Source organism: Oncorhynchus mykiss, chromosome 12 (genome assembly GCF_013265735.2).
Source record: "Oncorhynchus mykiss isolate Arlee chromosome 12, USDA_OmykA_1.1, whole genome shotgun sequence".
Lineage (NCBI taxonomy): Eukaryota > Metazoa > Chordata > Actinopteri > Salmoniformes > Salmonidae > Oncorhynchus > Oncorhynchus mykiss.
In genome coordinates, this window is record NC_048576.1 from 72,830,955 (window position 1) to 72,854,001 (window position 23,047).

Genomic DNA, 23,047 nt, shown 5'->3' on the forward strand with positions numbered 1-23,047 from the left:
GGCTAATGGTATGTAAGGCCAAAAATAAAGTTTCATCAACTATTTTTAAAATATCTTTTTTTATACTTCAAATGGTTGTTAACATTCTAAATCAAATAGCAAAATGATCCTTGACCTTCTTGAATGACCTTCTTGAAACAATCCCATATAGCTTAGTAGAAATTTCACGAATTGACTTGTTGGAAAGGTGGATTCCTATGAGAGTGCCCCGTTGAAAGTCACTGAGCTCTTCAGTACGGGCCATTCTACTGCCAATATTTTCCCGTGGAGATTGCATGGCTGTGTGCTCGATTTTATACACCTGTCAGCAGTGGTTGTGGCTGAAATAACCAAATCCACTCATTTGAAGGGGTGTCCACATACTTTTGTATATATAGTGTATGTCTCAAACGTTGTTCTCACAGATGGATTATGTTGCGAAACAGAAGCAGGGTTTGGAAGGGACCTCCTACAATGCTCACAGGGTAGCCACAAAACAGCCACATCCTCAGTGACACTGCAGCAGATGACGACTTTCAATATGTCAGATATGTCATTGTGCACTGAACTTGATCACACAGTCTGTGACACAAATGAATTAGTTAATTTGGCTTTAGAACTAATCGAACAATTATGCCATGTGGCATGGTTAGCAGAGTCTATCAGAACCAATAAGGTAAGAATACTATCTGAATAGTATTTTTCTGAATAACATGAATAACATTGAAGTACAATGTCTTTATTCTATTGTTAGCGTTGTCAACCATTGTTAGATTTCATTGTGTGGGGTTTGGTGTTTTTTGTAAACGCATTTGTTGCTTACATTTCTGGACTTAACCTTTGCTTGACATGAAAGTGATAGTCTTGAATGAATTGTTTTCCTTCTTGACTCCAATACAGTACTATATATTTGTTTCATACACTTCCAGTAATAGTTATTTTATTTCAAGAAATGAACAACACAAGGACATATGTGATTTATTGTTTTTCAGGCTTTTAGGTGCCATTGATAATCTCAGTTATTGAGCAGAACAGTCCATTGTTGCCCTCATGGCTGTGAAACAACAGCTAATCAGCTCACTGGTGTTGTGTTACCTGATTCAATATGGTAAGTTGAACTTTTTCTCATCTATTATTTGTGCTATATATTGTATTGATTTTCAAGTTATGCATTTTCTCAAACACATAACTAGTATGTGTAGTAATTAGTTAGATTAGCAGGAAATGTTTTACCACATCAGGGTACCAGCAGAGCCTTAAATAGACTATGAGTCTGGGTACCATGGCACTGGCATCACACTGACCACATCATCCTTTTTTCCTGCATTCACAGTTGCATGTTTCTGCAATGTCACCTGCACCACAGACTACAACACATCCCTGAACTGTTCCTGCTCAGGCACAGTGCCCTCGTCTCCCATTCTCCTTGAGGCAGAGTGCAGGTACACACTGTTCTCTATCACTGCTGTGTTTCTGGCCTTGCGCCGATAGATTTAAGAGATCACATGTATACATATTTATGTACTGTACAGTTTAAACATATCATTTTAAGAAAAACATCTGAATGTTACATAAACCTTTTCATATTTGTTTTTTTGTTTTTGTTTACAAAAGCTGTATTTGAATATTATAATCACTCTTCTCTTTTTTTCAGAGATTCTGAAGACCAAGTGAATGATAGCTGTGAAATAACACCCTCACAAAGCTGGTGTATAATACAACCAGAAGGTTTTTTCATGTTAATATTCACTGACACTACTTGCACTGCAAGAGTAAAGCACACAGGAAATGAAGACAAAATGAAAACCGATGACTCAACTGACTGGAAATTGTATAAATTAGGTAAGTGGAATAGACCTATGTCTTAGGATGGTTTGTACTTTCCCCTGAACATTGCCTCTGATTCAGTGACAAGATATGGCATGAATAAGAAGTGTCTATTGTTAGCAGTAAGGTCATCTTATCAGCCATTCTGCTGTGACAAATTATTTTCAGCAGTTTTTAACTTTGCACAGCTTTGAAATGACAGTGTTGAACAGTCTTTACAATGAGGGTTATTGTGTGATGTGGACTGAGTGTCTTGGGTTCTTATATATCTATCACCCGCATTTGAAAGCTAATATGGTACAAATGATTGAGCTTTGTGCACTTGAATCCATGCCTTTTTCATATAATGGTTCCAACCCAAGCTTCTCTGCCTTTTCTTCCATAGTGAAGCCGCAGTATCCAGTCAATGTACAAGTGACAGAGAACATTGACAGCTACAACATCACTTGGCAGATGGATGAAAACATTTACCTTGATAAATTCTTAATGTACAGGGTGCGGATTACAACACATAACTATTTAAAGGTAAACAAAATATATTTACAATGTTACATGTTTCCAATCAAATATTACAGTATGTGAAATACCAGGTCCCCCAAACTGTTAAATATAAGTTTATCTTTTGACCTACAGGATCCAGTCTATTATCCTGTAAGAGAAGACCAGAGGTACCTAGTGCTAAACAGCCTTCAACTGCAACCAGGAACTGAGTATGTGGCAAATGTTCAGGCCTCAGTGAACCCTGTGTATAACTACCAAGGTCCCTGGAGTGAATGGAGCTCCACTGTAAAATGGAGGACTACAGGTACATCAATGCAGCAAGTGCAGATTTTTCATTTAACTGATCTGCGTTACATGCTTTTCCTGGGTATATTGGATTGGGACTTAATTTTTCATGTTATAGTAATGTATGAAATGGAGTAAAAATGTTCTCTCTTTCTATACACTATGTGTATTTTTACAGAAGGTAATGCTAAGTTAGGGTGGCCCGTTTTACTGACCATTCTCCTCTGTTTGATCCTGTGCTGCCTCTTTAAAATGTGAGTTCTTTATTTATGATCATTCAGGTAACAGTAACTGTTTGTGTTTGCTAAGCATTTTTGATCAGACACCAACTTGTATCCTCAATTTCTTCAGGTCTGCCAATAAATGAAATGTTCTAGCCTGGTCACCATCATATGTGCTACATCCAACTTCTCTGACTTCCGTCAGATGCCCTGAACAAACACAACAGTTGGCTAAAGCACAAATTGATCTGTGACCAGGCTAGAAATGTTCAGCCTCTTGGTGTTTTTATAGAAAGCGTGAATACACTATACACTTTCCTGGCATAACCTCCCACATACACAGAAACCACAGCTGATGCTCTTTACTTGCAGATACACAATGTACATATAGGGGTGAGAAGACACAGGAAGTCAGAGCTGCTTCTACATTATTATTATACCAAACCTAATCCATGATCGTGCGGTGGTTAGGTTTGCTTCTACATTATTAGTACACCACTTACCCTATAAAACATTATAACACCTGCATAGAGAGAAATTCCATCCTCGCAGAAATTAAAAGAGTATTTGTGAAGACCTGAATAGTTCTGCTTATGTCACTTTCGCATAGATTACAGTCACATATAATTTCCTTTGTGAAAGCAACCTGTTTGTCTCTTGCCTCTACATCTCTTCCCTGCAGATTGTGGCTGAAGAGGCTACACTTGATGAACTATTCCCCAAGCCCAGAGGACTTTTTCAAACCTCTCTACCACACATATGGAGGGGATTTTAAGGTAAAAAATACAGGCAAAAAAAAAAACTCATTGTGTCTGTGGGACTTGTTCTAAACCCCTCCAGCAGGTGTTACCTATAGGGGGAACTTCAGCATGGCCAGCAATGGGACTTTCCCATAATCAAATCCTGCAACGACTACACATATGAGGGGGGCATTATAATGACTCAGTCTGCAGGGGCTTCAAGGGCTTGCTTTCAACTCATATGTGGGTAGATGCTCAGTAGACATTGAGCTTATGTATTACATCAGAGCAGTTCACCCCCCATCCCCCAATGGAAAATACCACAGGTAGAAATCTAAACTAAGATGTTAGCTAGGGTTATATTGAAATATTTTCCCCTTAGATGAGTATTTTATAAATATTCCAGAACCACTTATCTTTTCAGATTTGCCTTTGTATGTATTATTTACAAAACAATTGACACTCTTATGAAGGGGTCATATCCACTATGCTTAGTGAATAGTAAAAACATGTCATTTTTAAATGTAAAATGTATTGCCTTTTAATTTGGCATGAATACAACCAGTCATTATGTTTTCGTCTGATTAACCAGGTTTGTATCCAACGTTTTTACGCGGGTAAAGTACGTCAGATAAAAATGTAATGACATGCCTGATGGAAACAGTTAACGTTTACAAATATCGACGAAACAAAATATGCTAGAAAAGTTGAGATTTTTGTGTCGGTAAAATGAATTATGCGAGAAATGTCGTTGGATACGCTTTTATGTGCAAATATTGATACCATCATTTCGAAGTAAACTTGGTGTCACGCGATTACGTGTTGTGCGTTCCTCCCACTATGACTTAATGGGAAAGCATGCAGTTTAGTTTATTAAACTACAGATTAAATATATTATGATTAACTTCACAGGGTGGTGAAAGTGCAATTGTTTAATAATCTCGCTCTTTTGTCCATATAATCTCATTATGTTGGCTATACGTGTTGGCCAGCAGCGCAGCGCGCTGGCAAGAGCAGTGAGTAGATCCCAACTGTGGGGGAACTCAGTCCGGCCTTCAATTTACTCTTGAAAGCTGTAATAGTAGAATGCAAAAGGAATCATTTCGAAATGGGTACTGCATCATCAGTTTTCCTCTTGTAATGTCAGTCATTGCATACCTTAGAGCGCTATTTTGTAACTTGTTATAAATGTCCATATCAACAAGTCCATGTCAGCTAACGTTTTTTTTGCTAGGTTTTTTAGCCCATGTAGTTTGTAGTAATGTTCTAGTCACTCAAATATCACATGCATACAGATTAGACATGGCAAAATGTACATAATTACAAAAAAAATGGCTTTAAAACTGCTAAATGCTCTCTGCAACCCATGACAAAATGTGTAGAATTTCAGGAAATAATGACAGTTTGTGTCATGAACAGTGCTTGTGCACAAAAAAATAGACGTAGGATGCGCGGGATGTTCCCCAATGTTGGATGGGGTGGGGCACTGAGTGAAGACGTTTGGGAACCCCTGTGCTCGATCGCACGTATCAATACCAGAGAGGGCACACTATATTTACATTTTTGGCATTTAGCAGACACTCTTATCCAGAGTTATTTACATGAGCAATTAGGGTTAAGTGCGTTGTTCAAGGGTACATCGACCGATTTTTCAAATAGTAGATTTAGGGGATTTGAACCAACGCTCTTAACCGCTCCGCTACCTGACAAAAATTATCACGCAAATTATTTAGTGAGAAAACCATGAGTTGAAAATGCGATGGAAACTTTTAAAATTATTTTTATGTGCACTACACCATCACGCACATTCTTTTATATGCAACAAAAGTCAATTTGATGGAAACATCTCTGGTTTTCACAATGCGCATATTTGTTTTATGCGGATTATTTGATTCGCATGAAGATCTGTAGCCAATTTCTTCAAAAAAGTAGGCTACTTGCGCACGTTTGTCCACAAACAAACATAATCCCAGCATCCAAACAGTGCACTGTGCACCCGCCATTTGAAAATGGAAAGAGACATCTGTTATGCTACAAAACAACAAAAAGTGCAATGACAAAGTGATTGTCATAAAAGGTCTACTCTTGTAGCCTGATGCGTCTTGCTGCCCACGCGTGTTTCGGTCTCGGTCTCGGCCAGTCATCTCTGCCTTGGCAAAATGTCATTGTTCACATCGAACCACACAGTATTTTGGAGCAAAGTAAATTAGCTCATTTCTATTGCGACTGACAGGCGGCAACGATAAACTGTGGTGTAATAGCCTACAGTTTTCTGGCCATCTTCATTTAAATTATTGTGATGGGCTCATGTTTTACCGGTATGGCATAATGCCACTATTTATTTTGCTGGTAATCTGTACCGGACCATGTCAGTTTACTTTCACCCCTGACTATAATTAAACTGTCAACTGCAGTAATCTTAACTTGTGGGTGGGGGGGGGGGGGGGGGGGGGGTCAAAATCAAAAGTAACAGTCAGTATCTGGTGTGGCCACCAGCTGCATTAAGTACTGCAGTGCATCTCCTCCTCATGGACTGCACCAAATTTTCCAGTTTTTGCTGTGAGATGTTAACCCACTCTTCCACTAAGACACCTGCAAGTTCCCAGACATTTCTGGGGGGAATGGCCCTAGCCCTCACCCTCCGATCCAACAGACGATCCCAGACGTGCTCAATGGGATTGAGATCCGGGCTCTTTGCTGGCCATGGCAGAACACTAACATTCCTGTTTTGCCAGAAATCACGCACAGAACGAGCAGTATGGCTGGTGGCATTGTCATGCCAGGATGAGCCTGCGGAAAGGCACGTGAGGGAGGAGGATGTCTTCCCTGTAACGCACAGCATTGAGATGACAAAAAGCTCAGTCCGATGATGCTGTGACACACCGCACCAAACCATGACGGACCCTCCAACTCCAAATCGATCCCGCTCCAGAGTACAGGCCTCGGTGTAACATTCAATCCTTTGACGATAAATGTGAATCCAACCATCACCCCTGGTGAGACGAAACAGCGACTCGTCAGTGAAAAGCACTTTTTGCCAGTCCTGTCTGGTCCAGCGAAGGTGGATTTGTGCTCATAGGTGACGTTGTTGCCAGTGATGTTTGGTGAGGACCTGCCTTACAAAAGGCCTACAAGCCCTCAGTCTAGCCTCTCTCAGCCTACAATCTGAGCACTGATGGACGGATTGTGCGTTCCTGGTGTAACTCGGGCAGTTTTTGTTGCCATCCTGTACCTGTCTTGCAGGTGTAATGTTCGGATGTACCGATCCTGTGCAGTTGTTATTACACGTGGTCTGCCACTGCGAGGACGATCAGCTGTCCATCCTGTCTCCCTGTAGCGCTGTCTTAGGCGTCTCACAGTACGGACATTGTAATTTATTGCCCTGGCCACATCTGCAGTCCTCATGCCTCCTTGCAGCATGCCTAAGGCACATTCACACAGATGAGCAGGGACCCTGGGCATCTTTCTTTTGGTGTTTTACAGAGTCAGTAGAAAGGCCTCTTTAGTGTCCTAAGTTTTCATAACTGTGACCTTAATTGCTTACAGTTAAGAGAGTTTAAAGAATTTTGAAAATAATAATGGGAAGACGTTGCACAATCCAGGTGTAGAAAGATCTTAGAGATTTACCCAGAAAGACTCACAGCTACAATCACACAGTTGATCATGTATGCACAGTTGATAAATGAGGCCCCTGATGATAGAAGCACCTTTGGTGGCGATTACAGTATTGACTCAGGAGTGTAAATGAGATATTTATGTATTTAATTTATAATTTTCTTATCAAAAATGTATGAAAATGTGTTTTCACTTTGTCATTATGAGGCATTATGTGTAGATGGGTGAGTAAAACATATTTTATACATTTTTAATTCAGGCTGTATCAAAGGGTATGAATACTTTCTGAAGGCACTGTATGTGAAAAGTATGTTTTATTGGAAACATACAATGCTATGCCTATAATAAAATGAACCGACATTAACCCCTATTGCTCAGCCCCGATATCTATGTACCTCAACCCACTAACCCTACACCCAATTACCCACACACCCAGCCCTGTTACCCCAATGCCCTTACCCTAAGACTCACATGCCAATACCCTAATATTGATACAATTTAGTCCGGATGCACCTGTATCCTAGCCATATAAGCCCTATTTCTTACCCCTGGACCACAGTTCCTTTGCCAAAATACCTCATCCTTTTTACTTGCTTATCTCAGCCCTTTTCCCCACTTTGCCTAGACCATTGAAGTACCAGTGTACCCCACCTTCCATCACCGATATGGAGCGTACCGAAGGGCCCGTTAGTAGGGAAGTCCGCTGATTACGCCAAGCATCCGCTCGTTTAACTAAGGCTAGGTTAAAGCTAGGCCTGTATCCCCCAAGTATTCCGCTAATAATTTCATAGATCAACTCATAATACAGTGGTATAACACATGTGTTCATCTGTTTTAACATTAGGCTATGTTTTTATTAGCCGACCATTATTTCAATTCCCTTGTGGCGCACTCAAGTATTTTTTTGTGCATATGCACCTTTGATAAATGAGGCCCCCGCTGGTTTCTCAACTACAGTTACATCAACATCCAGTAGGGGGAAGTGATGTCCATGGGAAAATGAAAGCATTGCATAAAAATAAAATATTTTGAGATTGGCCAACATTGAAAGAATTGTAGAGAGAGACATAGATTCTCTGTCTGAAGTCAGTGAACAACCAATGGTGTCAAAACAAGTGCCTATTCAGAATGCCATTATCAATTTGTACTGGGCTGGGCTTTGGTGGGGCACAATGTGGACTTGTTCTGACATCAGTCCAAAAGATCCCTTTTCATATCATCCAGAGTATAACTATTGCACACACACACACACACACACACACACAAAACAAATAGATGATGATAAATCATTTATGGGTAGATGTAAATAATCTTTACACATAAAATTGTGAAAATGCAAGTATTTGCAAAGAGCGCTGAAATATTTTACTTCCTCTGTGGTTGCAGAGAGTCTGGCAGAACACCAGGAGCTCAACCACAATCTTGCAAGCTGTCCTTTGAAATTATCTTGAGAAAAATCTCAGAAAAAGACTCCAAGATGTGTCCATGACCAGGGTCGTAACTAGGTTTGAGTTAAAGTGGGGTCAGATATATGTTTTTTGAAGTAAAGCTTATTTACTGCATTTCTATACAAATAAAAAACTTTCAAATGCTATTCGGAGAATAGCAAAAATAAAGCAAAAATGACCCCGGCCATTATCACCTTGGCTGCTGTAGGTTCATTCACCTCAATCGATCTACAAACAGATAGCCTATTAGCAATACAGTTGTAATGTTATACCCCTGAAAGGGGGAAAATATGAGACATGATTCTCACTGACACGTAGCATCAGCGATTGTTCAGTCATTTGTACAATCATTAAATCATCAACTCTTTACATACTGTAGATATCGCTTTCCTCAAATTGCAAACACTGAGTTTGTAAAACATTTGGAACACCATCCTAATATTGAGTTGCACCCCCTTTTGTCCCCAGAACAGCCTCAATTTGTCGGGACTACAAGGTGTCAAATGCGATCCAATGCTACAGACTTGTGTCATATTGGCTGGATGTCCATTGAGTGGTGGACCATTCTTGATACACACGGGAAACTGTTGACCGTGAAAAACCCAGCAGCGTTGCAGTTCTTGACATACTCAAACCAGTGCGCCTGGCACCTACTACCATACCCCGCACTTAAATATTTTGTCTTGCCCATTCACTCTCTGAATGGCACACATACACAATCCAAGTCTCAATTGTCACGAGGCTTCTTTAACCTGTCTCCTCTCTTTCACCTTCATTGGTTGAAGTGGATTCAACAGGTTACATCAATAAGGGATCATAGCTTTCACCTGGTCAGTCTATCATGGAAAGAGCAGGTGTTCCAAATGTTTTGTACACTCAGTGGATAGTGTTCACTTTTGTATTCCTAGGCATTACGAATCAAGCTCCGCATAAGTAGATATCCAACTGGAACACACAGACAGTGGTGTAAAGTACTCAAGTACAAATAGTTTAAAGTACTACTTAAGTTGCTTTTGGGGTATCTGTACTTTACTATTTATATTTTTGACAACTTATTTTCACTCCACTACATTCTGAAAGACAATGTACTTTTAAAAGTTTTCCCTGACACCCAAAAGTACTTTTCCCTGACACCCAAAAGTTACATTTTGTAAGCTTAGCAGGGCAGGAAAATGGTCCAATTCACGCACTTATCAAGAGAACATCCCTGGTCATCCCCGCTGCCTCTGATCTGGTGGACTCACTAAACACACATGCTTCATTTGTAAATTATGTCTGAGTGTTGGAGTGTACCTCTGACTATCCAAAAATACATTTAAAAATTAGAAAATTGTACCTTCTAGTTTGTGTAAAATAAGGAATTTTTAATTATTTATACTTTTACTTTTGATACTTATTTGAGAAATGACATGTATTTTTGATACTTAAGTATATTTAAAACCAAATAATTTTAGACTTTTATTCAAGTAGTATTTTACTGGGTGACTTTCACCTTTTTAGTTGAGTCATTTGCTATTAAGGTATCTTTACTTTTACTCGAGTATTACAATTGGGTAGTTTTTCCACCACTGCACACAGATAATCATATTATCACATTCACATTCTTTATTAGAATATTTCTTGTGATTCTGTATTAATATCAGTGATGTAGTGGTACATAAAAGTGGGTAATTCACTGATATAAACGGAAAAGTATTCCATTTTTATAACTGTATTGTTTGCATTTCAATTGCATTTTAATGTACGCCATGTCGAGATGATCATATTGAAACATATCTTCTTTTTAAGTTCCTACCTTGTTTGATAAGACTAGTACAAATATGGGGCAGAGACCCCCACTGAACCACTGTACTAACCTCTCTCTGCTAGCTTCCTCTCTCTCCTCTGCTTCCTCCTGCATGCATTGCAGCCTGCCTCAGCCTCGATCACCACACCAATGTCTCAGTAGCAAACTCTCTGTAAAGCAAAGTTATTATGATAACCTAGTAGCCTGTATGTTGCTCCTGCTGAGGTATGCTCCGTTTAACGTTTGCTTCTTACTTCATCCTTCTATCTGACTAAATAATACTAGCCAGAGCACTTCAACGTTGGTTAGTGCTCTCCACCCTAACCCCCACCCCTACCAAAACCTTACCTAATCCTTACCGTAACTATTTTACATTTAAGCTATAATGCATTAGGGACGTCCCAATGATTCCGAATAGCATGGACCCTTCAAAGTTACTGCAATAGAAGTCTCTACCAACAGCTAGCCACCTGCCTGACTGTCTATTTTTGTTTATTTGGGGGGATGTCTGTAGACACGGCAGGAGTCGCGGGACGGTTTCAAAATCGCCTTTTGTCCGGCATCTCGCAAACACTGTCAGAAGCAGAGCAGCATCTCCATTTTTGCCTACTCAACTGAGCGGACTCCGAGCTTGGGTAGCTCGTTTCACGGCCCCAGCCTGTTCGCGAGAGGGTGGAGTTAAGAGAGTGGTGCATGTGCTACTAAAAAGGAATATCCAGTGGACGAAGGTGAACATAACGAACTGACAACTATTCACTATTCGTTGGCAAAGAGAATACAATCGTCTTCAATTCTGTCATTTAGCAGACGCTCTTATCCAGAGCGATTTACAGTAGTGAGTGAATACAATTTCATACTTGTTTTTCTCCTCCGTACTGGTCCCCCGTGGGTATCGAACCCATAACCCTGGTGTTGCAATCGCCATTCTCTATCAATTGAGCTTTGATCAACGCTGGGAGCAATATTTAGATATATTTAGACTCATAATTTAGTTTCTTTATTGTGTACAAACTATATTGTAGCAACCTTAACCCAAAACCTAGCCAAAAGGTTTGGACCGACACTGGGCCAATTGTGCACTGCCCTATGGGACTCCCAATCACAGCTGGGTGTGATACAGCCTGAAATCTAACCAGAGTCTGTAGTGACGCCTTTAGCACTGAGATGCAGTGCCATAGACCACTGCACCACTCGGGAGCCCAAATGGTAACAGTTAAGGTGTTGACTTGACAGTCGCTGGACCTATGTTCTAGTCCCCGTTGGGGCTACACCCCCAAATTTGGTACATTGGTGTCAGAAGTGGGATGGAGCAAGGGCGGCCATCAGAAAGCAGTGTACACGTGAGGAATTTGGTATTGAGATGCGTGGAGACACACTCTCCTAAAGGTAATTGGTAACCCAACACCTAGCGACCTCATCAAGAGGTTTGGACCTCTTGGTGTATTAGCTAAGGTGTTGGCTTGACAGTCGCTGGACCTGGGTTTGAGTCCCATTTGGGGCTACCCCCTGAATTTGCTTCGGAGTCCTCAATATGTAATTATGGCCATGTCCATGACAGTCACATCATTTCAGAAGATTTGGTAGGCAGGAAGAAGCTAATGAAAGATAAACCAGAGTTACTGGAACCTGTGAAAACATCCTCTTGTAGCAGCCCACAGAGATAAGACACTGATCTTGCACGCACTACAAGAACTGTAGATTGGTGTCTTCACTTCTCTACCACACAATGAGACACATTAGATCGTATTCCTGCTCAACCTAATGTAAACCTAAACTAATCCATTTTTAGAAAGGATGTACTTACTCTATGTTGCCCTTTTACTAAGCAGTATACATTTCTCTGAACTGTACAGATGTTCTTTGAGAAGTTCATAGTCATGAGAATGTCCACAGGGTTTGGTTATAGTTGAGGAGCATGACATAGCTGTACTAACTATGCTGTCTTATAGCATAAGCTCAATGTCAGTGATGAACGCACATAAAGTCCCTGATCATATAGTATAAAAATAACCTCACAGCAAATTATATTATTTTTTTTAAAAGAAAGCATTTTGTCAATATATGATAAGCACAGTCAGGTAGATGTTTTTAAATGCCCTCTCTCTTTAGCTCTCTGACAGCTGTTAGTGGTGCAGTATGGCCACTTACTGCTGTCTTTTCAGATGAAAAACAGTGATTAGATTCTGCTGAATTGCTCTTCACCCAGATAAGGTATTCTGGTGAAAAAGCTTGTCCATGCATATCTGTGGGAAACATCTTGTTCAAGAAGGGTTCATAGTTGTGCAAAATAACTGCCACCAGTTTCATAAACATTTCTAAATGTTAAAAAATAAAAGGTAATTCTTTCTGTGATCGATCTTCATATTGACGACTGAGGTTACCATGACCTGCTACCAATAACAGTGATAAGCTCTTATTCAACCTTTTGCATTCAAGTGTAGCTCAGTTGGTGGAGCATGGCGCTTGCAACGCGCACTGGGCGGGCCTACCTTTCACCTCAAGTGTACCTATTGCTCCTTAATCATCCATCTTTTCATTATATTTTGCAGAAATGGGTTGGACCTGTCTTCATCTTCAGTGAGCTGGATCCCTTGGAGAAAAACCCACCTACACAGAGGATGACTGAGAAGCAGCTAGACATCCTCGGGCTGTCCAGGCTGAGTGTGGAGGAAGACAGCAGCAGTGGGGACCAGGGCACCTGTCACTCTGCTGGACACGTCTCCATCAATACTGTGATGGTGTCTGGGGAGGAAGGAGCTTTGTCAGGGAATTCTTGGGTGACATACAAGTGCAGCCAAGGTGGGGAAAGCTTCTCCCAATATACTGGAGGCAGCAGAGGAGGTATCGACACTGAGGCGGAGGGCCCTCTTGGTGCTGGGGCAGAAGAGGAAGGAGGGTTATCTGGGCAGAGTGGAAGACGGGCATCAACGGGCCTGCCTGCTATGAAGTGGCAGTTCCAGCTACAGGCCTGCAACTATCAACCAGAGCAGATTTCATTGGACTCAGAGGACGGCTACCCTCCTATGGTGCTGGATCTGGACAGTGTGGACACCATTGACAGTGGAGTCTTTGTTGAGTCTGACTGTAGCAGTCCTGTGAACACTAACTTTGAGTCTGAGAAGCAGATAGACTCTGCTTTACTGAGTGGGGTAGGCAGTTCCCCTTCTGAATATGTCAAACAGTGGGTGACGGGTAACACTATGCAAGAGGACACAACCAACTCAGGACAGAACAGGACGATGTGAGTTCTCCCTCATCTCCTGTGTCACTGACAGTGTTTCAGCATATTTGTAAAATTCCTTACTTTCCCTGGCATAGATATATTGTTCATATTGTCATCATGTATTTTTTTTTTTTTAAGTGGAGTAGGAATGATTTCTTCCCAAAATAAAAATTGTTTGTCGTAGTAATACAATAATATTGTTTGACAATAGTTGTCATGTTGCATTATGTAAATAGATGTAGATTACTCATTTTGGCCTTCCCAGACCTAGATTTTGTAAATTAATCATTTTTTACGGCTTCTCATGCATTTTCCATGTGGAAAGGGTATTGTTTTTATATCATGTTTGTCACCTAATGTTTCTTATGTTTGTGATAATGGATCCAGTTGAGTTTGCATTCATTTTCAATCACTTGTTAAATCATTAAAGGGATAATCCACAGTTGCTACATCCCATTTTTTGACTTATAAATTCATTATATAAACTAATTTATTTTTGAAGAATATAACTTTAAATGCCTCCTGAGCTTAATTCAACTGTCATACCCAATCAGAAGACAAAATATAAGCTTGTTTTACTCCAATGTTTGTAAACAGTAAAGTGTTTGTAAAGTGGAAACAAAAACTGTACAGCCTCAAAATATGCTTAAAATGTTGATATATTGGATGGTCATTCCTTGCATCAATAGCGCTGTCTATGAATTTATGAGTGGTTACATGTCTCCAGGCTCATCCCTCAGGTATTATCAAAACAGAGGCTGGTGGCCACTTTGTTATTGTTTCAACTAATGATTGCCCATTTAAAGTAAAAAAATGTTCTCATATGCATGATAATGTCCCATAGGGGTCAAAACAATATTATTAAGTTATGGGAGCATTCCAGCATTCAGATATTAGTCTCCTTTTTCTGTACGATGCATAAATGCATCAGAACACAGATTTAGGTCTGCTTTAATGCAGTTCTGTCATTTCTCTTTACCATTCTCATTTGCTGATAAGAAATTATAGCTACTTGTGACTGAACTAAAAGCTTGCAGCGGTAGGCTACATCTGATAAATTGACTCTCCACTAGGTATCAAATTCTATAATCTAGATATTGTCGTTGCACTGTTATCACAATGAGTTAAACCACTGTCTAGTTTCCGTTAAAAATCTTTGAAAAATGTGAAACAGATTGGTTTGATTGCACTGAAGAGTATGATAAAACATATTTTATATGAATTTCAGGAATATTATAATAAACTATAGCTTAGTTCATTATATTCATGATGCTTAAATATGACTTGTACACCAACATATCACCTTTTTTTAAATTACAAGTGTGTAATGTGAAATAGAAAATCTTAGAGATATGTTCATAAAAAATATTACGATGGGTTAATTTGAACAATTAGATAGCAATCAACTCTGTCACAGAGAGGCATTGAAGAAGGCGTGGAGAAGTGAACAGCTTTCATATGATGACAGGACCTGACTTCCTCTCATCGTGGTGTTATAGCATTATGATGCTTGACTTCACTCATTCATTCTCTCTGAGAGATGCCCTATCCACAAGACCCATGCACAAGGTAGTATGGACCTTTCTCTGAAATGTTTTCCATTGTGTACTTTCCACATTACGATAAAATGCACAATTTGCACATTATACATGACTTATGCATGTTTTTCCTGGTTTAGCCCTACACTCATGCTAAGATGAAGCTTCTACTGGCACTTTGTGCAGTTTGGAACATCATCCAACTATCAGTGTGCTGCTCTTCTGGAGGTACTGTACAATAGTCCATTGTACTGTTCTTTTTGTTCATGTTCAGATTCATGTCCAGGAGTAAAAGATCATAACATAGGCGACATGGGTTGTGATAAAAGGGTATGTTTCTTCACAGAAATGACAGATCGACTCACCTGTGTATCTGATTATTGGTTTACAATTACCTGTACTTTGAGCATCACTGATGAGCCTGCAGGTGTCAACAATACCCACTACTGGTTGAATTTGACCTGGTCTGGTGGAGTCGGGTGAGCCTTATTGTGTGCTGATGATGGATTCTTATGTTATAAATCTCTTTGTTCTGTCCATTACCTGAAGTGGAGAGATGAATAGACAACATTAAATGGGAAAAAAATATGCAGAGGATAAATTATTTCTAATATCATTTGAATCACACAAATTATTAACATTTTTCCGCAGGATTACATTCAAATGTCCACTGGTGAAGATGGGGGACAGTTATGGTTGCACATTTGTGGCCGATTTTGATAAGAATGTAACGTACCACGGCTCTTCATTTAATGAAATGGACTGTTTCAATGTACAGCTTTGTTATAACATTGACTGCCAATCAAACTTGACAGGCTTTGAACCATTCAAAAATAGTAAGTTCCCTGTGAAGATTATATTGATTTGCAATTCATGAAATATGGCATGAAATAATTATGATTGTGCAAAATATAGCTGACAAATATGTGTAAAGACTAACTCTCTGTCATCAGTTCAACCAACAGCTCCAAGTCATCTCGCTGTCCAGTGGACTTCAAAGGGTTACAGATGCACTTGGCAAAGTGGATATGAACACCATCCATATATAACAGAGTTCCCTTACCAACTCTTCTTCTACAAATACCATGGCAATAAGAGCGAGGTAAATAAAGAGCATCTTAATAAAAATTCATGCTTCAATTGTTAAAGTCAAGGGTTGTTTGCTAAATTGTTTCCTGGATTTTTTTCTCAGGGGTTTTGTGTGTCCCCTCAAAACAAATCTATTTTAATTGATGCATCTAGACTTGAGCCAGATACCACATATGTTCTGAAAGTGAGATCCGGGCTATATAAGTCCTCTGGATATAAAGGACAGTGGAGTCCGTGGAGTGCATTGGTGCAATTGAGGACTGATGCAAAGGAAGGTGAGAGAGATCTGCTTTGGAGACAAACTAGTTCAATCATATACCACTCTTACCTATCGCCTCTTTGTTATTGTCCCAAAATATGCTATGGCAAACCATTTAGGCTGTGTTTAGACAGACCAATTAGTGATAAAAATATCAGAATTGGGCTGCTTGTCTAAACACAGCCATTGATGCATGTACTAATTTTCTCCTTCAGCAGAACCAACTATAGTCCTTGTCCTCAGCAAGTTTGTATTTCCAGTTTGTGTGATTGCTGGAGTTCTGTTGTTTGTATTTTACAACCCCACGACAAGGTAACTGGTCTTCTTCAGAAACCCATACAAATACTTAAAAATTGTGTCATGAGAGAGTGAGACTGATTTGGAAGCAAACAAACACAAATCATTTGCAATCATTTGTGTCATAGAATGAAGATAAAAGCTTTCTATGATGTGCCAAGCCCAGCCCCTTTTTTCAAACCTCTCTACAAAGATAACAAACATTTCCAGGTAAAGTCTACTAATTAATTTATTATTTTCCCAAAGTGGTCCTCATAACACCTTCAAAATGGTCCCTGGGATACAGTTTATATCTTAATCATTTTTTCTCTATAGGACTGGCTTGAGTCAGAGTGCAATCTGAGACAAACATACAAAACAGAAGAGCTCATGACCATCGATACTTTGATTATTGAGGCCAAACCTATAGTAGAGGACCAGGACTGTTCAGCTACAACACCATATCCCCTAGCACAAGTTCACACTCCCTATGTTGGTCCCTCAGTGATGGACTGGGTCTGCAGTCACAGTCCAAATGGAAATGGTCCAGGGGACATTCCTTACACCCAGTTGCCCTGCTCTCTCCTAGAGCTCCAGTTTGGAGGGAAGGGCACCTCTTTCTCTCAGAACCCTTCGGTCGCCTGTGAGGGGGACTCTGGATGCGAGGACTTAACACTCAGCCCTGAGAGCAGCTTGCCTAATAGTCCTGTATCTAGTGAGCCAGAATGCATCTGTACTGATTACTGTATCCTACACGAAACCTCTAAAGGTTTTATCCCCACTGGTGTGTCCAAAGAGGTCCCTTGAATAGTTATTGCATAGAGGGACCAGGTAAGGAGGAAACCTGTGCCACTGAGTGAAGTTACCAAATGTTACATCATATGCCAATAGGACACAGACGGCCTACTTCTTGGGTTTTGATAATGTACTGAGCAAGGGGTGTCATAGTCTTTACAATTTCCTAAATTACATAATGTTGACTTATGATCATTTGCAGTTTATTTTTTGTAATTCTGAAGTAGAATTGTGTATACTATACTGTAACAAAATGTGTTTTGTCCGTTTGAAATATTGTACTTTTTTTTATTACTGTATCAATTGTGTGATAGCTTAAATAGCTACTTTGGACCAGTTCATTTCATAATTTGTCTGCACTGATGGCACTAGAGCCATTGATCCTTCAGTATGTGAGTTAACCACCAGAGGATGCTGCGACTCAACACTTAGAGGAGAAATTGGCGAGGTGCAGTTTCTTGGATGACAATTTGAGCTCTATATAATATTTTGAAAGTAGTTTGATAATCCTGTAATTACTATGTCCTTTAATTTGTCTTGTATTACATACTTGTTCGCTATTGTAAATACAATAATACATTGGTATGGTTTATATGTATCGTTTTCTATTTCGCAAAAAAGTAGATGAGTAGCTATAGTTATCAGTAAAGACAATTGCAACAATATATATGTATAGCCAACCAATGGTCTTCAACTTGCTTCATCTTTCATTCTTGGTGCAATTTCAAAACATGTGCGCGTGCTACAAATGAACGAGAGTAAAATGTTTTGTTGTGATATGACGTCATGTTTCGGGAAATGAACCCTGTATGTAGTTAGCTTGCTTTAGGACTTCCATCCATGTCAGCAAGCAATCACTGGCCAGATAGTGAGTATCTGCCTGTGTTGCATTAACTGTCAGTTGATTGTGGGAATGGTGAAAGTCAGGCAATAGTGACCTTAAACTACTAACGTTAACTAGGCAGTTTAGAGTGTGCGGGTAAGATTCACTTTCATGTTCGGTGTTGGGTCTAACAGTCAACAGCTAGCACTGGTACTGGCTAACGTCAGCTATATTGCTACCTTAGCACATCCTTGTGTGCAGATGTCTTCTCAAATTTGAGAAATGTATTGACTGACCAACACTTTTCAAACTGTGGCAGCACTAGCCGACTAAACTTTTTGTTTTTAAATATTACGTATTTCAGCACCCAAAGAATAGTCCGCATTTACAAATGACGGACTATTCTTTGGGTGCTGAAATCCGCAGTTAAAAAAAAACAAAAAAACGTGATTTTATGTGACGTCAGAGCTGCAGTCTGCCACGCTAACGCTATTCGGAGCTCAAATAGATCGTAAATCGTTGAGTTTAGCCGGCTAAATCTGGCTAGGCCTATACTTCTGCAGCCATCTCTTAACATTACTGTAATGTTACATCTAGAAGGATTGTTCATTTAACATAGCAATGATGTTGGTTTTGGTTATCTGCTACGGTATTACCACCGACCTGTGCCATAAAGGTCAGACCTCATGGCAGAGGATGTAGGCCAGGGTTCCAGAACTGGCGGACCCCTGGCCGAATTTGGCCCGCATTTGATTTTATTTGCCCCCCCCCCTTTTTATGTTAGACATAAAATACCTTTCAAACAAAAGTAAATCAGGTCCAAGTTATTTTAATTTAGGAAATCTGTTCCAAAGTATTCCCATGCATAATAGTGAGATATACTGTATTTGATCATATATAAATGTCAGCAAGGTTTGAAATTATTATGTTTTAGTCAAATATATCTGTTTGGGCTTCTTGCAGTCAATTTTTAGTCTGCAAATTGTTTGTAATTATCTCTCTCTCTGAATCTAGTTCCCTGATGGAGACCGATTACCCACACACAAACAGAAGGCTACAGTCCTCCTGAGAGCTGTAATATTATAGGGCCATAGAGTACCATAGTCATCATACCCATAAAACCCAGCGGTCAAACAGGGAAATGGTTTCAATTGTTTTTCCACCATTCATAGGGAATTTTAGAACCACTTAAAATAAGGGCTTTGTTTCATGTAGGCTTACCCTGGTGTGATGTTTTAATAACCGGTTGGATCTCTCTAGGTCTATGACAAGGTGACTTTTATCAATATATTTGGCTGGATTAATTCCCCCCCCCCCCCCCCAAAAAAAAAATGTTTTTGGAAATGCTAATTAGCTGCTAATGTGGCTATCATAAAGAACTACAAATGCCATGATGATCTGGACGAGACTGCCGAATCGAGGCGAAGTTAAGAATCTCTGGATTACCTATCTAATGTTAATTAAATGTAGTAATTCATAAATTGGCTACATTTCTTTAATGGACAATTCTGTGAACTGTCTTGTGCAAGTTTTAAATTGGCCTGTTAGCAAAGGTGTCAGCTAGAGATGGCGTGTAGGACCTTTCATGGTTTTGTAGTTTTGCATGTCTACTTTGCTGCTAATTAGCCTTTTTGAATCTGAGAGTAAATAGAGCCGAATATAATGGGCCTATGTAGATATTCCATAAAAAATCTGCCATTTCCAGCTACAATAGTCGATTAACTACAATACATTATTAGCTATGTCTACACTGTATTTCTGATCAATTTGATGTTATTTTAATGGACAATTTTCAAAAACAAGGACATTTCTAAGTGAACGGTAGTGTATATATTGATAAAAGTCACCTTGTCCGAGAGAAATTTACATGGTTATCAAAACATCACGCCGGGGTAAGCCTACACGAAACACAGCCCTTATTTTAAGTTTTTCTAAAATCCCTTATGGGAAAATGAATGGTAGAAAAACTATTCTAACCATTTCCCTGTTTGACCGCTAGGTTTATGGGTATTACGACACCTCCACTGTGGGGCTCTATTATGGATAAGCTTGAACACAAACATTTAAGGAAGCTCTCTTTCTCACCAAGGCAAGACGTGTCACAACAGGAAACCACAATGATCTTAATCTGTTCATAAAATAATGTTGTTTAAAAATACAGATTTATGACGAGTTATTAAGTTTCCAAGAACACAGGTCATTTACTTTTATTGGCTTGTTCACTGCTTTGGAGGTTAGACTAGGCTATGATTTCCTGTCTCTAGGACAGATGGCTTTGATTGTCCCAGTTAATTATTAGCTTTTTTGTTTTTACTGTAAGAGCTGTTTTCTTCTAAATTGTACATTTCTATGTGCAAAGGGACATACCCTTCTGGTTTCTGTGGTTTATAGTTTTGTCATGGTGTTGTTGGAGCACTGCCTTCCGTGGCAGGTGTCTGGAGTGGAAAGTACCCTACATCAGGGATTATCAACTAGATTCAGTCACAGGCTGTTTCTGTTTTTTTCTTGAGTGGATGGTCAGGGGTCCGGAAAATAAGTACAAAACATTTGTGCACTAGATTCTACTCTGCTGAAATAGTATGTGCATTACAGTATTTGCATTCTAAAGGTATAATTCACAGGTAAGACCAATTTCACTATGTATTATGAAGTTTGACATGAACATAAATTTCTTTGATATTTTTTGATCTTTGAATAACTTTTAATTGAAGTTTTATGTTCCTTGTTTAGAAATAGTGGGCTCTATTTTCAGCTGGTGCTAAGGAGTTGCAAGTGTCAAAAGCATGTTAGTAAGTGTTCATTTGCAATTTCGTCATGTTAAAACTGGCGCACTATTGATTGATTTATCCAGTCAGTTGATTTATCCAGTCAGTCCAGTCAATAAATAATATAATAATACTCGTAGGAAAGGTTTTCACCTTTGGCTCACAATCTGTGGATACTATATTATTAGAAAGGTACAAAATGTATGTAAAATATCACAGCACAATTGAAAAATATATGGCACATGGAAACCAAACGAGAGTGGTCTATGGTGATAGGTGGGATGGGCTGAGCGTGGCTGAGGGGTGGGATTAAAGAGTTTATTTTCAGTAATGTATTATTGTTATGTGATCATTTGTAGACTAAAAATGTACCGCAAGAAGCCCAAACATTGAAATGATTATGTTTTATTCAAATATACAGTACCAGTCAAAAGTTTGGACACACCTACTCTTTCAAGGGTTTTTCTTTATGTTTACTATTTTCTACATTGTAGAATAATAGTGAAGATATCAAAACTATGAAATAACATAAGGAATCATGTAGTAACCAAAAAAAGTGTATATAAATATAATATTTGAGATTCTTCAAAGAAGCCACCCTTTTCCTTGATGACAGCTTTGCACATGCTTGGCGTTCTTTCAACCAGCTTCACCTTGAATACTTTTCCAACAATCTTGAAGGAGTCCCCACATATGCTGAGCACTTGTTTTCTGCTTTTCATTCACTCTGTGGTCCAACTCATCCCTCACCATCTCATTTTGGTTGACGTCGGATGATTGTGGAGGCCAGGTCATCTGATGCAGCACTCCATCACTCTCCTTCTTGGTCAAATAGCCCTTACAAATCCTGTAGGTGTGTTGGGTCATTGTCCTGTTTAAAAACAAATGATAGTCCCACTAAGCGCAAACCAGATGGGATGGCATATCGCTGCAGAATGCTGTGGTAGCCATGCTGGTTAAGTGTACATTGAATTCTAAATAAATCACTGACAGTGTCACCAGCAAAGCACCATCACACCTCCTCCTCCATGCTCCGCAATGGGAACCACACATGCGGAGGTCATCCATTCACCTACTCTGCATCTCACAAAGACACTGCAGTTGGAGCCAAAAAACTCAAATTTGGACTCATCAGACCAAAGGACAGATTTCCACTGGTTTAATGTCTATTGCTGGTGTTTCTTGGACCAAGCAAGTCTCTTTTTCTTATTGATGTCCTTCAGTCGTTTTTTTTTGCAGCAATTCGACCATGAAGGAAAGAAATTCCACAAATTAACTTTTAACAAGCCACACCTGTTAATTGAAATGCATTCCAGGTGACTACCTCATGAAGCTGGTTGAGAGAATGTAAAGTGTGTGCAAAGCTGTCATCAAGGCAAAGGGTGGCTACTTTGAAGAATCTAAAATATATTTTTATTTGTTTAACACTTATTTTGGTTACTACATGATTCCATATGTGTCATTTCCACAAATAACCGGGCTCTCAAGTGGCGCAGCGGTCTAAGGTACTGTCTAAGGTAGTGCTTGAGGCGTCACTACAGACACCCTGGTTCGATTCCAGGCTGTATCACAACTTGCTGTGATCGGGAGGCCCATAGGGTGGTGCACAATTGGCCCAGCGTTGTTTGGGTGTGGCCGTGTTGGCCGTCATTGTAAATAAGAATTTGTTCTTAACTGACTTGCCTAGTTAAATAAAGGTTAAATATAAAAAATTTAAAAAGCATGGCAACAACACATGACAACACAGCATGGTAGCAACAGAACATGACAACAATGTGGTAGCAACATAACATGGCAGCAGCACAATATGGTAGCAGCACAAAACAGAGTACAAACACTCTTGGGCACAGACAACAGCACAAAGGGGAAGAAGGTAG

The 23,047-nt window shown here is 39.6% G+C and overlaps 2 protein-coding genes across 3 annotated transcripts; both read left to right on the plus strand.

The window, feature by feature from the left end:
- Positions 1–370: 370 nt before the first annotated feature.
- On the plus strand, positions 371–14,134 carry LOC110538267 (interleukin-21 receptor). Its single transcript, XM_021624983.2, has 9 exons — positions 371–655; positions 972–1,087; positions 1,313–1,421; positions 1,634–1,821; positions 2,192–2,331; positions 2,440–2,611; positions 2,771–2,846; positions 3,496–3,589; positions 12,952–14,134. The coding sequence occupies exons 2-9, from the start codon at positions 1,030–1,032 to the stop codon at positions 13,645–13,647; spliced, it is 1,533 nt and encodes a 510-aa protein (XP_021480658.2). The 5' UTR covers positions 371–655; positions 972–1,029; the 3' UTR covers positions 13,648–14,134.
- Positions 14,135–15,129: 995 nt separating this feature from the next.
- LOC110538269 (interleukin-21 receptor-like) lies at positions 15,130–19,737 on the plus strand. Of its 2 annotated transcripts, none has more exons than XM_036938317.1 (10): positions 15,130–15,194; positions 15,304–15,391; positions 15,510–15,642; positions 15,815–15,999; positions 16,117–16,265; positions 16,356–16,527; positions 16,727–16,823; positions 16,937–17,018; positions 17,124–18,450; positions 19,420–19,737. In XM_036938317.1, the coding sequence occupies exons 1-9, from the start codon at positions 15,132–15,134 to the stop codon at positions 17,592–17,594; spliced, it is 1,440 nt and encodes a 479-aa protein (XP_036794212.1). In that variant the 5' UTR covers positions 15,130–15,131; the 3' UTR covers positions 17,595–18,450; positions 19,420–19,737. The 2 variants fall into 2 exon arrangements, with proteins under 2 accessions (XP_036794212.1, XP_021480659.1); XM_021624984.2 differs by having other exon boundaries at positions 16,730–16,823.
- Positions 19,738–23,047: the final 3,310 nt, after the last annotated feature.

What these genes read in the sequence shown, in the direction of transcription:
- LOC110538267 (XM_021624983.2), top strand. Translation starts at nt 1,030, where the DNA reads ATGGCTGTGAAACAACAGCTAATCAGCTCACTGGTGTTGTGTTACCTG. An exon ending in CTGGAAATTGTATAAATTAG is followed by an intron (nt 1,822 to 2,191) that starts GTAAGTGGAATA and finishes TTTCTTCCATAG; the next exon opens with TGAAGCCGCAGTATCCAGTC. An exon ending in CTGTGCTGCCTCTTTAAAAT is followed by an intron (nt 2,847 to 3,495) that starts GTGAGTTCTTTA and finishes TCTTCCCTGCAG; the next exon opens with ATTGTGGCTGAAGAGGCTAC.
- LOC110538269 (XM_036938317.1), top strand. Translation starts at nt 15,132, where the DNA reads ATGCTTGACTTCACTCATTCATTCTCTCTGAGAGATGCCCTATCCACA. An exon ending in AGTGTGCTGCTCTTCTGGAG is followed by an intron (nt 15,392 to 15,509) that starts GTACTGTACAAT and finishes GTTTCTTCACAG; the next exon opens with AAATGACAGATCGACTCACC. An exon ending in ACCATGGCAATAAGAGCGAG is followed by an intron (nt 16,266 to 16,355) that starts GTAAATAAAGAG and finishes TTTTTTTCTCAG; the next exon opens with GGGTTTTGTGTGTCCCCTCA.